Source organism: Podarcis bocagei (genome assembly GCF_964188305.1).
Source record: "Podarcis bocagei genome assembly, chromosome: 8".
Lineage (NCBI taxonomy): Eukaryota > Metazoa > Chordata > Lepidosauria > Squamata > Lacertidae > Podarcis > Podarcis bocagei.
Genome location: NC_138133.1, coordinates 33,330,269 through 33,345,959, shown reverse-complemented (window position 1 = coordinate 33,345,959; position 15,691 = coordinate 33,330,269). Strand labels below are relative to the sequence as shown.

Sequence of the window (15,691 nt, the reverse complement as noted above, 5' to 3'; positions counted from 1 at the left end):
ATTATTTCCTGCAAGTGAGACAGACTAATTATATAGTATCAGTAATTCTAATTCCACCAGCATGTTCTGCCAAACTTACGTCAGTAAAATCTTTGAATGGATTTCATTGCTAGAGAAAGTACAATTTCTGATGGAGTGTGTAATGTAGAATGAAGAAACGGAAATAATAACACCTAAACTACTCAATTGTACATGCCATAATAGGTTAAAAGGTATAGGACCCTGGAAGGTTAAGTACAGTCAAAAGCGACTATGGGCTGCGGTGCTCATCTCACTTTAGGCCGAGGGAGCCAACATTTGTCCACAGACAGCTTTCCGGGTCATGTGGCCAGCATGACTAAACCAATTCTGGTGCAATGGAACACCATGATGGAAGGCAGAGCGTAAGGAAATGCCATTTACCTTCCCGCCGCAGCGGTACCTGTTTATCTACTTGCACTGGTGTGCTTTTGAACTGCTAGGTTGGCAGAAGCTGGGACAGAGCAACAGGAGCTCACCTTGTTGTGTGGATTCAAACTGCCAACCTTCTGATCAGCAAGCCCAAGAGGCTCAATGCTTTAGACCACAGCGCCCAAGTTAACACACCTTAACTTAGATTTGTTTAGAAAAGTGCCTAATTTGAGGCTCGAGTTAAAAGTGAGCATAATTTAAGTGCTCTTTCCTTACCATTTTTATTTTTGTGAATAACATGCACATTGCCTTTGATCTGTAGAGTTGATTGCCTTTGCAGTTCAGCTCTTACATTTTGCTTATATTTGGGAATCCTATTGGCTGTGACATTTAAAGGTAGGGAGGAATTTTCATTGACGTCTCTTTGGCTTGTGATCCTAGGGTGTTTTTAAAAACTAACCATATTTTGTAGTGAGTGACTTGGCTGACTTCTTTTAGTACTGTAATCTGGAAGTATCAGCCCTGCAGGCACCTTGTGAGTTTATGAAATCCAAATAATGTGGGTTGATCTGTGGTAGGATTGTTTTATCTTAGTCTGTCTGCAGCAGGTTGTTTCAAATGTCTTTTTGATCACTTTCAGCTGTCTGATTCATTGAACGTTTTCCTCAATCTATTCTCCTTTATGTTACATTACAGTCTTCAACATTCCTTCCTGCAAGTAGGTTCCACTGAAATCAATGATACCCCCCTCCCCCAAGGATAAATATGTAGGATTCAGGTATAAATTTCCAAGTCTTCTCTGAAAGTATAAAGGGAGTGATTTAAGAAAAAGAATGTGATGTGCCAAATGGTACAATAGTTTTTGTACTTGTGTGGCGAATGGACAATTGCACCTCAGAATCTGTTCCAGAAGTCTGTTCGACTTCCAAAACATTCAAAAACCAAGGCGTGGCTTCAGATTGGCTGCAGGAAGTTCCTGCGGCCAACCGGAAGCCGTGGAAGCTGCGTCGGACATTCGGGTTCCAAAGAACGTTCGCAAACCGGAACACTCACTTCCGAGCTTGCGGTGTTCGGGAGCCAAAACGTTCGACTCGCAAGGTGTTCACTCACCAAAACAACTGTATTGAATATGTACAACCCTAGCATTATCTAAGCCTCACATATATTTACTAAAGTGGTTAGATGGAAGTGCAATCCTGTGCAACTCAGAACTCACAATTCTATTCACCCCCATACCGTTTTGTTCCTTTTGAGGAAGCAAGAGGAGTAGAATTGTTTAGCTGGAACTCTTTTTCTTGCATTAAGTGGTAGCTAGAGGAGGAAACAGGACTGGGCAGCATATCAAATGAATCTTCACTGAATCAAGATTTCCCCATGCAGTAATTTCAGTCATTGCCGTTAGATAACGAAATGTAAAAAATTCTATTTGTTTTACAGCGTCTTTCATTGCAAAGCACACTGTACGTTCACATTCCATGAAATACATTTTCAGTAGTGTCTTAAGTCATCTTAATTTAGGCAGCATTTCAAAACCCACTTTTAAGCCACGTTGAACTCAGTGGGACTTCAGAGTAGGCGTGTAGAGGATTGTCCTGGGAACATATTTTCTTTAAGAGGTTGGTGGAAAGATCCAGAACAGGGATCTCCTATATTTATAGTGAAGTAAATTATGTGCTGACAACTTTACTATCTAGGATAAGTAAACATTTCAGAAATAAGATTTGTTTAAAACAGCATGAATGAAGCATTTGCGTTGTATTAAAAGGGCAATCCATTATGTTTTATGGGATTGTAGTATTGTAGAATAAAAATGACTCATACTTAAAAAGGAGAACCAATAGCTTTATTTCTTGCTGGTTGAGTGACCCAGCTCCTGAAGCACTGGATTTAGCATCTTAAAACTCTGGAAGAGCATAGCTCTCCAAGTTGTTTGATAGTTAGTATCTTGGTAACCTAATTAGCACAACACGCCACACAAACACTGTTATTCTTCTGAAATGAATACCTTGAGGATTCAGTGCAACGTTGACCAGAAAGCCTGTGAAAACAAAGATGATGCTTCTGCTTTACGCATGTTTTGCTAATTGCAACTATGTCCTTCAGAAAGATAATGGCCAAACATTCTAATTCTGTGTATAGCAGGAGTGGGGAGCCTTGGACCTGGAGGCTAAATGTGGCCCTCCAGGCATCTCTGTCTCACCCTTAGAACTCTCCCCAGGCCATGTCCCACAATAGCACTGCTCTACACCTGCCTCAGGTGTTTTTGCCTGGTGAGAATATGTCCGTCAACTGCAATAATGCCCCTAGCTTTCCCGGATGGTGAAAGTATAGAAACATGTGGCTTATGTTGTTGGAATGTAGGCTACTGTACAAAGGTAAATATGTAGCTCCACCCACTTTTTGCCCATCGTTCCTCTCAACACTGACCTGTGGGCTATGCATGAGGAAACAAAGCCTTTGGGTTGAAAATGTTTCTTCATGCCAATCTGTGGTTATACCAATGAATACAGTCCAGCCCAGTCCCAGCAAGAGGCAACGCTGGTACAAGGATGTCTGTGTACACAGATAACCCCTTTTACCCGGCATACCCCTAGGATTTCTGCAAAGTGGTTGCAGAGGTACACATGTGCAGACAGAATGATCCTGCACTTTGTGCTAATACAGCTCCCTAAGCATGTTCAGAAGGAAACAGGCTATGGTTGTGACAGGGGAGGTGTGGAGAAGAAGCTCTGCCAGTGAGCGGCTTGGGGAAAGGAACTAGTGTTTCTGTGTAGTCTACTGAATGTTTATATGCATGTTTTGCAGACATCTGACATTAATTCCTATGTTTGGCAATATGCTTGCTTAGACCTCCTCATTTTCTGTAATTTGTCCTTGTCATTGTAACAAATGAGTAGGCCAACATCTTGCTCGCTCTCTCCATCTCTTTATGCATATATGTAAAAACAAGATGCAAATGGGTGAGAAGAGGGGTTAACTCACAGATCAGTCTGTGAAATCTTGATAAGAGAGACTAGATTTCTTCTGTTAGTGATGCAAAGCATCCACATACTTGGAGTAACCTGTTATTGCTTTGGGGGGGGGGACAATCTAATCATATGCAAACAACAGTGATTTCATAAATCTGAATAAGCTTCTCCTTTGTTCTAAATATTTTTTAAAACATTTTTTTTACACTCTCTGGTTTCTTTTCATTTGCCTGATAGCCTTTCAACCTGATAGCAAGAGCATGTAATCAGACTTTTGGGTTCCCTTGACCTCAGTCTGTCCTAAGGGAATGCAAATATTTATACTAGGTTTACCAGGGAGGACTGAATATAATAGACTATTGTACTGAACTGCCCTAGCTAACCATGGTTCATTACATGAGCTGATCAACTTACTATGTGCTGTGCAACGAAATCTTCAAAATATAAGGAGGTCCAGGTAGAATGTGTTTATGAAGAATCAGATTTGGAAATTGAGGTTCCGTTTAGATATATACATCCTTAATCCTGCAACAAAAAGAGGATGTTGAACAAATTTGCCTCTAGATGTACTATACATCCAAGCTTGCTTTTTGTAAAGAGATTGAACTGAAATATGATACGACAAACAGTGTGAGCTAACAATTTTAGGGGTGCAGAGCTCAAATGCAGTAATGGTAGATAATCCAAAATAGAATTTGCTTGAATCTTAAGTAAGTACCCCTTACCATTAAGCACGTCAGATGAAGTAGGCTGTTACCTTTTCAAAGCCTGACAATTATTTGCCTCAGTCTATTTTATTGATTGCATGTTTATTTGTTAATTTCATATCTTATCTTTCCACCCAAAGGAACCCAGGGTGGCAAAAGCTAATTGGTATGGTAGTGGTGCACAGTATTTGCAGCCTTCTCATGTTTATTTTTAAAACCATATACGTAAGTATAAGCCAAATCACCTCGTTGTGCTTCATATTATCTTGCCCTCTGAGGTGAAGAGATTACCCCATTGGCCTTGGTGTAGCATTAATAGCTTGTTGATGCCTCTGGAACCAGAAATGAAAGCCAAAGCTACCTGTTAGGGTGGAGTGGGGGGAGAAATGAAGTGGGGTGTGTGTGTGTGTGTATTTATATGCATAATGAGCAAAAGAGAAAATACAAAAAAAAGGTTAGAAATAGTTTGCATCTGATCAGCAGACCAAGCTGCTGATTCTTGTGGGAATTTATGCTGCTTTAGGCATGAGGTGGAGAGTGGAATTCTGGAAAATGAAAATCAATTTGTTCCATCATGTCAACATAAAAGCTTTAGTAGGGCTAGAATGTCTTTTTCAACCCAACAGTCATACTGTAATTTTAGTTTAGACTGGAACATAGATAAATTCTGTGAAAAAGTATGGCAAAATAGAACAGGGAAGTAAGGAGAGATGGAGAATAAAGATATTTACTGGGTTAATGAATAGTGATAACTGATCAGTTTCCACGCATATAAAAGAACAGTGTGGCCAGTTTTATATCTGATAAACAGATATTATTTTAACTATATCAGATAGGTCACTGCATCCATTCATATTAAAACAGCCTGCTTTAAAAATATGTTGAAAATAAACAAATGATAATGAGTGTAACATGCTAAATGTGTTATTTTGTTTTTTGCCAACAGTTAGCATTGGAAGATGTAAGTACCCCTGTTGGATTTTTATTGACAAATTGCTAAATTGTCTAAACGTTTTTGAATAAGGTTTATCATGGTATAAGAATGAATGTTACATACAATGTCATTGGGTGGTATCTCACTTCAGACACATTGATTTCAGCGCATATACTCTGAATATTACATAGTAGGACACTTGTCATAATATATCATAGCTTTGATCCACGTATACATTTATAGTCTACTTCCTACTCCTGTGCAGGAACAGAGACCTTGCATGTACAACCCCAGTAAAGCTGTTGGTAAAAGTAGTGATTACTGGTTTGACAAGGGTGGAGGGACTGAATTCAGCCCGCTTTCCCCCCTCCCATCCTCTGAAAAAATTGATCTCTGGTGGTATTGTGGCTAATCAGCTGCAGATGGTAATTGAAGCAATTTTGTTGTAGGTTATCACTTTGTTGTGAATTTAGCAGTAGATCTGATTACCTATTTAGGATTTCCAGGGCCTCTGAGGCTCAGACCCTTAGACAGAGAGAGTGGAGCCTGTGTACTCAATAGTAGTACCTCTTGGCGCATAAAACAGAAGCCTATATGCATCTTTTAGGTGTATCTCAAGCCTTATTCTTTGTGTGATCTCTAGTGGATTTTTATTGTCATCTTCCCAACATATTTTCAAAACATACTTAATACACATGCAATGGTGTTTGTTTCTAAGTTGCTCCATTCCACAGAAATAGAGGGAGAAATACTAGAGCAAGAAGAATATTATTGGAAAGGGGTGGTTTAAAATCAGACTGGAGGGGAAGGCTGGAGACTAGATTGCCCAGGGGGCCCCGAGTTCTCAACTCAAGATCTAACTTCTTTCCCCGATGAGCCTGAGAAGGAGGCTGTTATATATTCAGTGGTCTGTGTTTGCCTGAGTTCGAGTCTGGACTAAGGATTCTGAGTCCCTGTGTTCTGATTTGATACATGATATCCAATCACAGAACATTTCAGGATTTGGGCCTCTGCCATTGGCCCTTAAACTATGACTTATGATTCGCAGCTTGGAAGTTTAGGCAGCTAATCATGTTGAGAGTGAGAGTGGCCCAGGCCTCCAGAAATGTATATAAGCAGTTGCTTTGCGCCTGTTGTCCAGTTCCATAGTTCAATAAAGGTTCTTGCTGTTATCACTGTGTCTTGCCATGCGGGAACCCACCTACACTTCAGAGGCTAAAATAAAAACAAAACTTTGAGGTGGAACATGATGTCTAGATGAAACCCTTCACCCCTATTCTCCCCCTCTCATAGGTAGTGAGCATGCTTAGATCTCATTGGGGTTTTGTTTGCTCTCTTAGGTTTTCTTTTCTATTTAAAAAGGGTGTTCTTTTTCTACTGTAAACGTCAGGGTTCAGCATGAGCATGGTGATAACTCCTTCTTGTTCCTCAGTGGGTCCATTTTGGCTGCAATTCTCACCAACTGAACTTGCTGTTTGGAGGAGTGATGAACCACCCTCCTACATACCCAAGTGTCCAGAGTGATGTAGGAAAAATCTACTTTTACTAGTTAGAAAACATTGAAGAAAATATTCCTCCATTCTCTAGGAACTTGGAATTTACTTTACAGTACTAATATTCTGTGGGAGTGTGATCCTTAGTAAGTATGGTTAGAGTTGCAAGCTTCAGTAAGTTTAGGTTGGAACATACTTTTGTAAAACATGCATAGGATCATGATATTAATCATGATATTAATGATACTAATCAAGTGTTTCAGTGACCGATAGGAAGAGACTTGTTTTAACTGGCAAGGGCAAATTCTAATTTGTGATACTGAAAATAAAGCACACAAATATATATTGACCCTCCATGTCAATTGTAAAATGGAATGAAAAAGAAGTAAGGATGACTCTACAGACACTGACTGGTATTGACAATGTCTGCATTAACAACACAATCCTGACTACTTAGAAATACCGTATTTTTTGCACCATAACACTCACTTTTTTCCTCCTAAAAAGTAAGGGGAAATGTCTGTGCGTGTTATGGAGGGAATGCCTACGGGTGGCATGCCTACGGATTTTCCTCCTCTAAAAACTATGTGCGTGTTATGATCGGGTGCGTGTTATAGAGCGAAAAATATGGTAAGTCCTATTGATTCAGTGTGACTTGTCCAGGTAAAGGGATATGACAGACAGAGAAGCTTCAGCTCACAGGTTAATCTTGGCCTGTTGGGGAGTCCAGTATGGTCCGCAAGCCCATTTTTCCAAAACCATGCCCACTTGTCAGCTAACCTCACTGAGTGATGTCAGCTGATGGGCAGTGTTTTTCCTCTCCTCAATCCTGCTGGGATCTGCTTCACATGCTGGTGAAATGGCTCCCTGAAGAGAGCAGGACTGAAGTCTTTTCTCATCAGCTGATGAGCAGAGAGATCAGTTGTGGCATGCTGCTTTGCCAGCACATTACCTATAGGAAATGCATGGGCAGAACAGAACCCCTCCTCCCACCCCATGGCGCAGGACAGGTGGGTGGGAGGAGGGGGTGGGCAGGACCCCCCCCACCTAGCATTCCCCTTGAGTCATCATGTGGTCAGGTGATTGACAGGTGGTCACTCTGCCCACCTGTCTGTTGGCTCAAGGGGTGGGGGAGCATAAAGGTTCCCTGCTCCCGATTGCCGCCTAAGTTGTAAATTATTTTGCATGCCCTTCAGTATTTCGAAAGGTTGCCTTTACTGAAGCTTTGGTAATTTGAAAATGTGTTTTATTTTTAATTGTTTAATTTACTGATCAGTAAAAAGGCAGGTGATTCTAAAAGTTATTTAAGTAGTTGGCAGCTCTAAAAGTGGCGTGTCAAGCAAAGTTATGTCTTTTGCTCAGTGGCTCCCTTACCATTTTTGCTGATGTCTCCTGTTCCACTAACATACCAAGTTCAGGAGACAGTGGTAACTCATCACTTTTGGCCTGCACTGCACTTAATGCAGCAAACCAAGGTCAACTCAAAGCGTAGGCTTCCCATCTCTTTATTGTCACTACTGTTTCTGTTCACATAAACTGGTGCAGTCTTGTTGTGCTGTAGGGAAAGCAAAACAGTTTTATTTTCTAAAATTAATTTCCTTGCTATTAGACCTAACTTATACTTTTGTAGTAGAATGGATACAAGTCAAATGTTTTCCCCTTTCCTGCATATATGCACTCATAGCAGTTTACAACTAATAATCTTTTGCGGATAAGTATGTGATTCCCAGTCAATCACTTCCCTGCTCTCCTCCCAATGGAAGATTATTTGGACTATTAGAATTGACATTAGTTACATGGCTCCAGGCCTTTTTTCTTATCAAGGTACCTGGGAACTTGGAGGGGAGGATCAATGATGAGAAGGAAGCATACTTAACACCCTCCCCCCTTCTAACCAACTATCCATAGCAAAATCCTTCCTCCCGGAGACAATTCCTTCTTGGCCTAGCTTTCAAATTCAGACCCTGGAATTAGCAATAGAAAATTGATGGATAGGACTAAAGGGTGTAGGGGTCAAACATTCTGCTGATTTCTCCCTGCAAATGCTGCCCATATTAGCATTATGAAGGAAATACTGAGTTGGGCACTCAACGTTTCTCACATAATTTCTGGTTTAGATCTCCTGACAGATCCTTAACATGTGTCTCACCTGCTGTGAGGATCTCCTGATCACAGCCAGTCCGCTTAAAGCAATCTAGGAACCAAGAGTCCTGTTTCTTAAATTAAATTAATACATTTAAATCCCATTGATTTGCAAGCTGTTGTGTTGAAGTTTGAGCCTGTGAAGCTGAGGTAAATAGAGCCTGTCCAACTGAGTCTATCCAGCTGAGTAACTTTGGATTATTGATATCATTTGAAGCATGCTAAGGATCTGTCTACTAAGCAGGCGATTAAAGGCTGTGGTGATATGAGATCCTTAACATAATTACAGATTCCACGTTGGTTAATATATTACTTTGTGGTTCCCGAGGGGATCGTATTCCAGACAATGCTGTATTGTGGTGATTTGTAAATAAATATATGAGCAGCTGAACTCTAAACCTGAAACTGGAACTTAGGGCGTGTGTGCAATGGAGCCTCCAGTTCAGTATATTACCACACAGGTAGAATTGTGGGAGGCAATGCCACTGGACCATGGTCTTCAAGTGTTAAACCTTTTAAAAAACTATATTTACTGTGCAACCTGAACCGATGGCAGTTTGCAGATCATTGGGCATCAGCATGGAGGTCATATGACGAGTGTGCTGCCATAGTTCATCTGAGAAACACCATTCACTGATCAACTATCATAGCTCATGGCCAAAATATCACATTACACAGTTATATCATTCCCCCCATACCATTTTTTTAAAGGAAAAACAATCAAAAGAAGCTGGATCTTGAAGACAGGCTGTTTGAAACTGGTTCCGGTGTTTTCCAACCCTGTGGGAAAAAGGAGCAGAGAGTGAGCAATTTGGAACAGGAAAGATCCTAGCAGGGTCAAGCCTCTTTATTCTTCTGCCCTACTGATCCTCCAAGCCTCCACCCCCATTGTTCAGGCTGGACACTGAGGTCGAGCTCCAATGGCCTTCTGGTAGTTTCCTCACTGCATGAAGTGAGGTTACAGTGAACCAGGCAGAGGGCCTTCTTGGTAGTGGTGCCTGCCCTGTGGAACACCATCCCATCAGATGTCAAGAAAATAAACAACTATCTGACTTTTAGAAGACATCTGAAGGCATCACTGTACCGGGATATTTTAAGGGCTAATGTTTTTCCATTTTTTTATGTGCTGTAAGCCGCCCAGAGTTGCTGGGGAAACCCAGCCAGATGGGAGGGGTATAAATAATAAAATTATTCTTCTTCTTCAAGTCTGCAGTCTTTTGCTTGTGCTTTTCCCCAAAACAAAAATGTTCAGGAAAAGAGTAATCCAACCACAAGTATTTTACAGGCTGTCCCTCAGTTGATTGTTTTACCTGTGCATAATTTCACCATTAGTGGGGCAGAAGAGCACATTCTGCATCTCCACACTGAACTCAAAGCACTCCCTTTCCTCCTCTGAAATGGCACAGGAGAAATCCCCTTGTGCTTATGTTATGTACTGAGTTGAATAGGATCCAAACTGCAGCAGCCTGATTGGTCCTAGAACAATAGGATCCAAATTGCAGCAGTCTGATTGGTCCTAGAACAATAGGATTCAGAATACAGCAGTCTGATTGGTCCAAGAACAATGCAGCAGTATGATTGGTTGGCAGGAACCACCCAATCATGCTCCAGATATAAGTGAATCCACAACCTGATTGGCTTACAGTAGAATTCCAGAATTAACCAATCATGTACAGCCCATTGTGTAAATAATGTATATAAAGCAGATACTTTGAGGGGACATTCATTCATTCCTTCTCACCACTATGAGCTGAATAAAGAGCATGAAATCACTTGGCGACTCTGAGTATATTTCAGCTTATCAGAGTTGGCATCAGATCTCCCAGCCTCAATAAAATGCAAACAGTATGTAACTATGGACAGTGCAGGAGGCCTAAATATGTGAATCTGTCTGTCTCTACGAGAAAATGCATACAAGATGCAGGCTTAGGGAACTCACTGCAGTATCTGCTATAAGCAAACATATATTTGGTATTTGGTGTAATCAAATCTGTGAAAACAAAGCTCTTTTTGTAACCAAAATGACAAATGTCTAAGCAAATGTTAATCAGGAAAGCTGCAGAGTTAGCTGAATATTGTTTTTATTAGGGCTAACCAGTGGCTCTTTTCAGATGAACCGATGAATGCTGTCCTTGCTCCTGAACCGATTTATCCATCTGATTTTCTAAACAAAGCCCATGAGAGTATAACTTGTATGGCTTTGATAAAAAAGATCCAATGAATGAACTGAGACTGGGAATGGGGTCAGTTGCTGTGAGCTCTTCCTTCCCTCTAACGTGTTCACTGGTTGTATGAAAAGGAATAATCATAGTGTATATGAACTTTTGTTTAAAGTTTTGTTTTTAAGAAAATAGATTTTTCTGAGAAGTTCGTTGCTTTACTCTTACACTTGAAAATATGTACAGTGGTGCCCCGCAAGACGAATGCCTCGCAAGATGGAAAACCCGCTAGACGAAAGGGTTTTCCATTTTTGAGCTGCTTCGCAAGACGATTTTCCCTATGGGCTTGCTTCGCAAGACGAAAACGTCTTGCAAGTGTTCCGATTTTTTCCCGCTTTCCCCCCTTTTTCTAAGCCGCTAAGCCGCTAATAGCCTTTTAGCCGCTAATCCGCTAAGCCTTTAATAGCCGCTAAACCGCTAATAGCGCTAATCCGCTAATCCGCTAATAGGGTTGCTTCGCAAGACGAAAAAACCGCTAGACGAAGAGACTCGCGGAACGGATTAATTTCATCTTGTGAGGCACCACTGTATGGGCATATTTCACCCTTAATCTCTATAATTCTCAGAAAATGGATTTTTTTACCTAATTGCAGTGTAAACTCCAGAATCATGGAATGATCTCATATCCAACTAATGCCTACTCTGAGTTGTTGTTGTTGTTTAGTCATTTAGTTGTGTCCAACTCTTCGTGACCCCATGGACCAGAGCACGCCAGGCATTCCTGTCTTCCACTGCCTCCCGCAGTTTGGTCAAACTCATGCTGGTAGCTTCGAGAACACTGTTCAACCATCTCGTCCTCTGTCGTCCCTTTCTCCTTGTGCCCTCCATCTTTCCCAACATCAGGGTCTTTTCCAGGGAGTCTTCTCTTCTCATGAGGTGGCCAAAGTATTGGAGTCTCAGCTTCAGGATCTGTCCTTCCAGTGCGCACTCAGGGCTGATTTCCTTAAGAACGGAGAGGTTTGATCTTCTTGCAGTCCATGGGACTCTCAAGAGTCTCCTCCAGCACCATAATTCAAAAGCATCAATTCTTCAGCAATCACCCCTCTTTATGGTCCAGCTTTCACTTCCATACATCACTACTGGGAAAACCATAGCTTTAACTATACAGACCTTTGTTGGCAAGGTGATGTCTCTGCTCTACTCTGAGTAGACCAACTGAAATCAGTGGACTTATTTGTGTCTCTTGATTTCAGTAGGTCCTGAAATGGTAATGTGCTCGTTTTTCCTGTTGTTTGATAGTTGTGTGTTTCAGGGGTATTTTTTTGTGTCTGTATAATGATGTGCATTCCATTGAAACACACTTAACAAATCAGCATAACTTTGTAATTATTCTCAAAAGAAAAAATAACATGCCTTGGTCACACCATGCACTCCCAAATGATTGGCTTATTTTAGAATGGAACTGTTTTGTTTTCCAGACGCACCAAAGGAGTGCAAAAATACTAATGACTCTTTGATTAGAGGCTCATTTAAAAATCAGATTGCTGCAACATCTATATTTGGAAGATATACACCCCTTCAGATATATTTTTTTACCTCCCCACATCATTGCGAGGGTGGATTATTTCCACAAGGACTCAAAGAAGGAAACATACTCTATAGCTTAGTATCCTGTCGAGAAGCTTTGATAGGTTTCATCAGCTTCAGGAAACTAATTAATTGCACACTTCTGGGAATCTTTTCAATGGCTTGTTCTTTATGATTAGTGAGTCTTTCTTTAGCTGTGCAATGTTAGAAGGCAAACATCCTCTGAAGTCACATACAAAACACCATCTAGAAAAAGATTTGATTTCCCGCTGGTTAGATGTGCCAGGCTGCCCCATTAGCAGTCCAAATTCTGTAATAGTTTGCCTGAAACTTTTACTGGGGTACCGTAAGTGGGTAGTTCTGAGTATATTTTAACTGCAGGTGTAGCTTACTGGATGTCAGTATGAGAATTGAGTGCAAGGATGTGTCATCCTGGAAGTTTTGAAAGGGCTCAGAAGTGCATTTGAATATATGTGTAGAAGCACTGGGCTGTGTGATTTTCTTTTCTGAAGGGTGGGATATAAATGGAAATAATAGTTAATAAATCATCATTGGAATCCATTACTGTCTAGATAAATACTTCTACACTTAGTCCTTGTGACCCACTACGTAGAGCAAAAGCTCTAGCAGTTCCTGAAAAGCTAGGGAGCTGAAAAATATTGCTAGTTTTTAGAATACTTTCTAAGGAAATCTCTCCCTCTCCCTGGAACATCATGCTTCCAGTTCATGGTTCCTCTCTAATTCAAGAATTAAAGTTGCTTATTTTTTGTGGTGGGTGCAAAAATAGCCTGTTACATAGGTGGCAACTCCCTGGGGATCTGGGTGACCCAGCACCCACAAAATTCCCCATGAGGAGGCTGGGCACCCACAAATTTCAGTGTCAGTGCCATACACACTCCATGGCACCCATGGCCCCAGGCATCCATGGTCGTAGGGCCAAGTTGGCACTTCTGGCCTGCTACCAACACTGCCTGCCACTCCCCTGAGATGGCCATTTTTGGGGGGCTTGTGCTGGCGTAACGGTTTTGGTTCAGCCAGCTGAGGCCTGGCTCTGCCGGGAAGATGGATTATGGTAGTGTATCTACAGCTCAGACGGGATCTGATGCTTATGCCAGAGATCCACCATTTCCCAACTCTCTTGTCCCTGTGGATTTTGGGGTTGGATTGTCCCCTAACACAGGAAATCTTTAAACATGGCACAGAAAGGAGGGAAGGGGTGCATGAGGACAATGCCCACAGGCACAAGCCTCATGTATGTATAGGATTAATAGGCTCAGATATGTTCTGCTGAACTGGGTTTGGACTGCTTTTACAGAATATTATGTCTAAACCAATACTTTGCCTCATTTAGACATGAGGAGCTGTTAAGGTGGATATAGCTTGATAGCCTCCTGGCTGGTATCAAATGGGAGATAGGTTTCTTTCCAAGCCGCTGAACATGGACTATGAGAAACAGCCAAGAAATTAGCAGATCTGACACTGGGAGGCCAAATTTCCTGTGACTCAGCAACACCACTTGCAAATCGGTAGGCACTAATTAACTTTTGAAGTTCAGGGAAGTCGTGGCTAGAAATAACACAGCTACGACGAAGAAGAAAAACGAAGGATTTTGATGAGAAATTGGAAAGCACAATGTCAACAAAAGCACAAATAAAACATGACTACAAACCAGAGTGGTATGTACTATGCTTAAGGTTCTGTTAGAAAATTGGTCCTGGGAAGAATAAGGTTAAGATTTTAAAAGTTGACATAATGACAAGTTGAGACAGAATCAGTTGCTGATTTATTTATTTTTTAAATCTTTCAGGTGAAGCCAGTTTCCCACAGCAGAATCAATGTGTCTGCCCGGTTTAGAAAGCCTCTTCAGGAGCCTTGCACTGTTTTGTAAGTTGGGTTTTCTGATAGGCAGTTTGAGCATCATTATTTTGAAGAACATCCAACTGATTGCAACTTTTCCTGTCCTCTTCTTAGCCTGATTGCTAATGGTGACCTCATAAGCCCAGCTGTGCGTCTTTTCATCCCCAGAAGAGCACTGAATCAATGGGATCATGTTCTTGAAATGGTTACTGAAAAGGTTACACTCAGAAGTGGCGCTGTGCACAGGTAAGATGAAATGGCACGTTGTCAATGTGATCACAGTTTCAGGTTTTTGCTAGCAAGGTGCAGCTGAGCAGGACCAAGTTCTAGGGGCGAAAGTGCTCTAATGTTGTACATATGCATCATAAACTGGGTTTTCAGCCCTTTTGCTACTTGTTAGAAGCTGCCAGCAAATGCATGAACTATTTGCTCAGTTGATGCTCTGCAGTGGCACCTGAAAGTGGTATTGGCTGCCTTGCATCGGCTGCAGCTGGCAGGTAGTGTCTTGCCATATAGGCAGCCTGGGAAATCCTTAGGTTTCCGCTCCGTAATTTCTCCTCACCACAATCTCCAGACTATTTTAAAATAAACGTTACTGTGTGCCTGAGCACACCTGGGTCACCCCATGTACACGACTATGATAATGGCTCAGGTAACTATAGGACAGTGCTTGGGGGGAAACTGCATTGGCTTAGATCTTCCCTGTGGCCAAACCATTCTAGGACTTCTGTGCTTCTGCCTTCTCATCTTTGCTTGAATACCTTTCTTCATTCCGTTGTTCACAGTAAGTCAAAAGCCACCTTCAGACATTCAGAGTGAAGAGGGCAGCAGAGGCACACTGCCCCGTCCTCAACATTTCTGTCCCATGTGGGTCACCTTGACTTCCTACATTCAGTGTGAAGGTCTGAAGGGAACACAGAAGTCTCCAAGTGACCAGGAACCCTGTGTTCATACGAACATGCTTAGAAACCCCTTTTAGAGATCTTCCCACTCAATATGGAAAACTTGGGGCAGCACTTGAAAGACAGGGATGGTTTGCATGACCCTGCATGTTGTTGGAATGTCCCAATAGTTTGCTGTTAACGTCTGGATTGGGGGTTTCCAGTTCTGGTTTGAAAGCAAACTGGTCCAGGTCCAGAAGAGAGCTTTTGTTTGGGAAAACCCAAAAGGTAAAGCATGTTACCTTGAGAGGCATTTGTACAGCACACTGTGTTTCTTCCCTTTTGTTTTTTCCATGTTTCCTGTAAATCCAGTTTTTGCATTTGATTTCTTAAAACGTTAGAGGACACATTGAGCTAGCTAGTATGATTTATCATTGCTTGTTTAATAATTAACAAATTAGCTATTGTGACTTGTGGTAGCTGAACTATCATTAGCTTTGCTTCCAGTAAAGGCCATTGATTCTGAAAAACATAAAAACTCTTCATTAAAGAAATGGATGCAATGTTTAGAG

The 15,691-nt window shown here is 41.5% G+C and overlaps 2 protein-coding genes and 1 long non-coding RNA gene across 8 annotated transcripts in view; 1 reads left to right on the top strand and 2 right to left on the bottom strand.

Moving 5' to 3' along the window:
* The window catches only part of LOC308593963, a 223,796-nt gene that overhangs the window by 140,449 nt on the left and 67,656 nt on the right, over positions 1-15,691 (bottom strand). The window lies entirely within an intron of this gene.
* Positions 1-15,691, bottom strand: part of NRSN1 (neurensin 1) — a 92,190-nt gene that overhangs the window by 30,302 nt on the left and 46,197 nt on the right. The gene's annotated exons all lie outside the window — the stretch shown is intronic.
* DCDC2 (doublecortin domain containing 2) overlaps positions 1-15,691 on the top strand; it is a 48,667-nt gene that overhangs the window by 11,414 nt on the left and 21,562 nt on the right. For all 6 annotated transcript variants that reach the window (XM_081206478.1, XM_081206476.1, XM_081206477.1 and 3 more), the window contains 2 exons: positions 14,189-14,265; positions 14,353-14,484. In XM_081206478.1, coding sequence (XP_081062604.1) covers positions 14,189-14,265; positions 14,353-14,484 — 209 coding nt within the window. The remainder of the gene's footprint in view (positions 1-14,188; positions 14,266-14,352; positions 14,485-15,691) is intronic.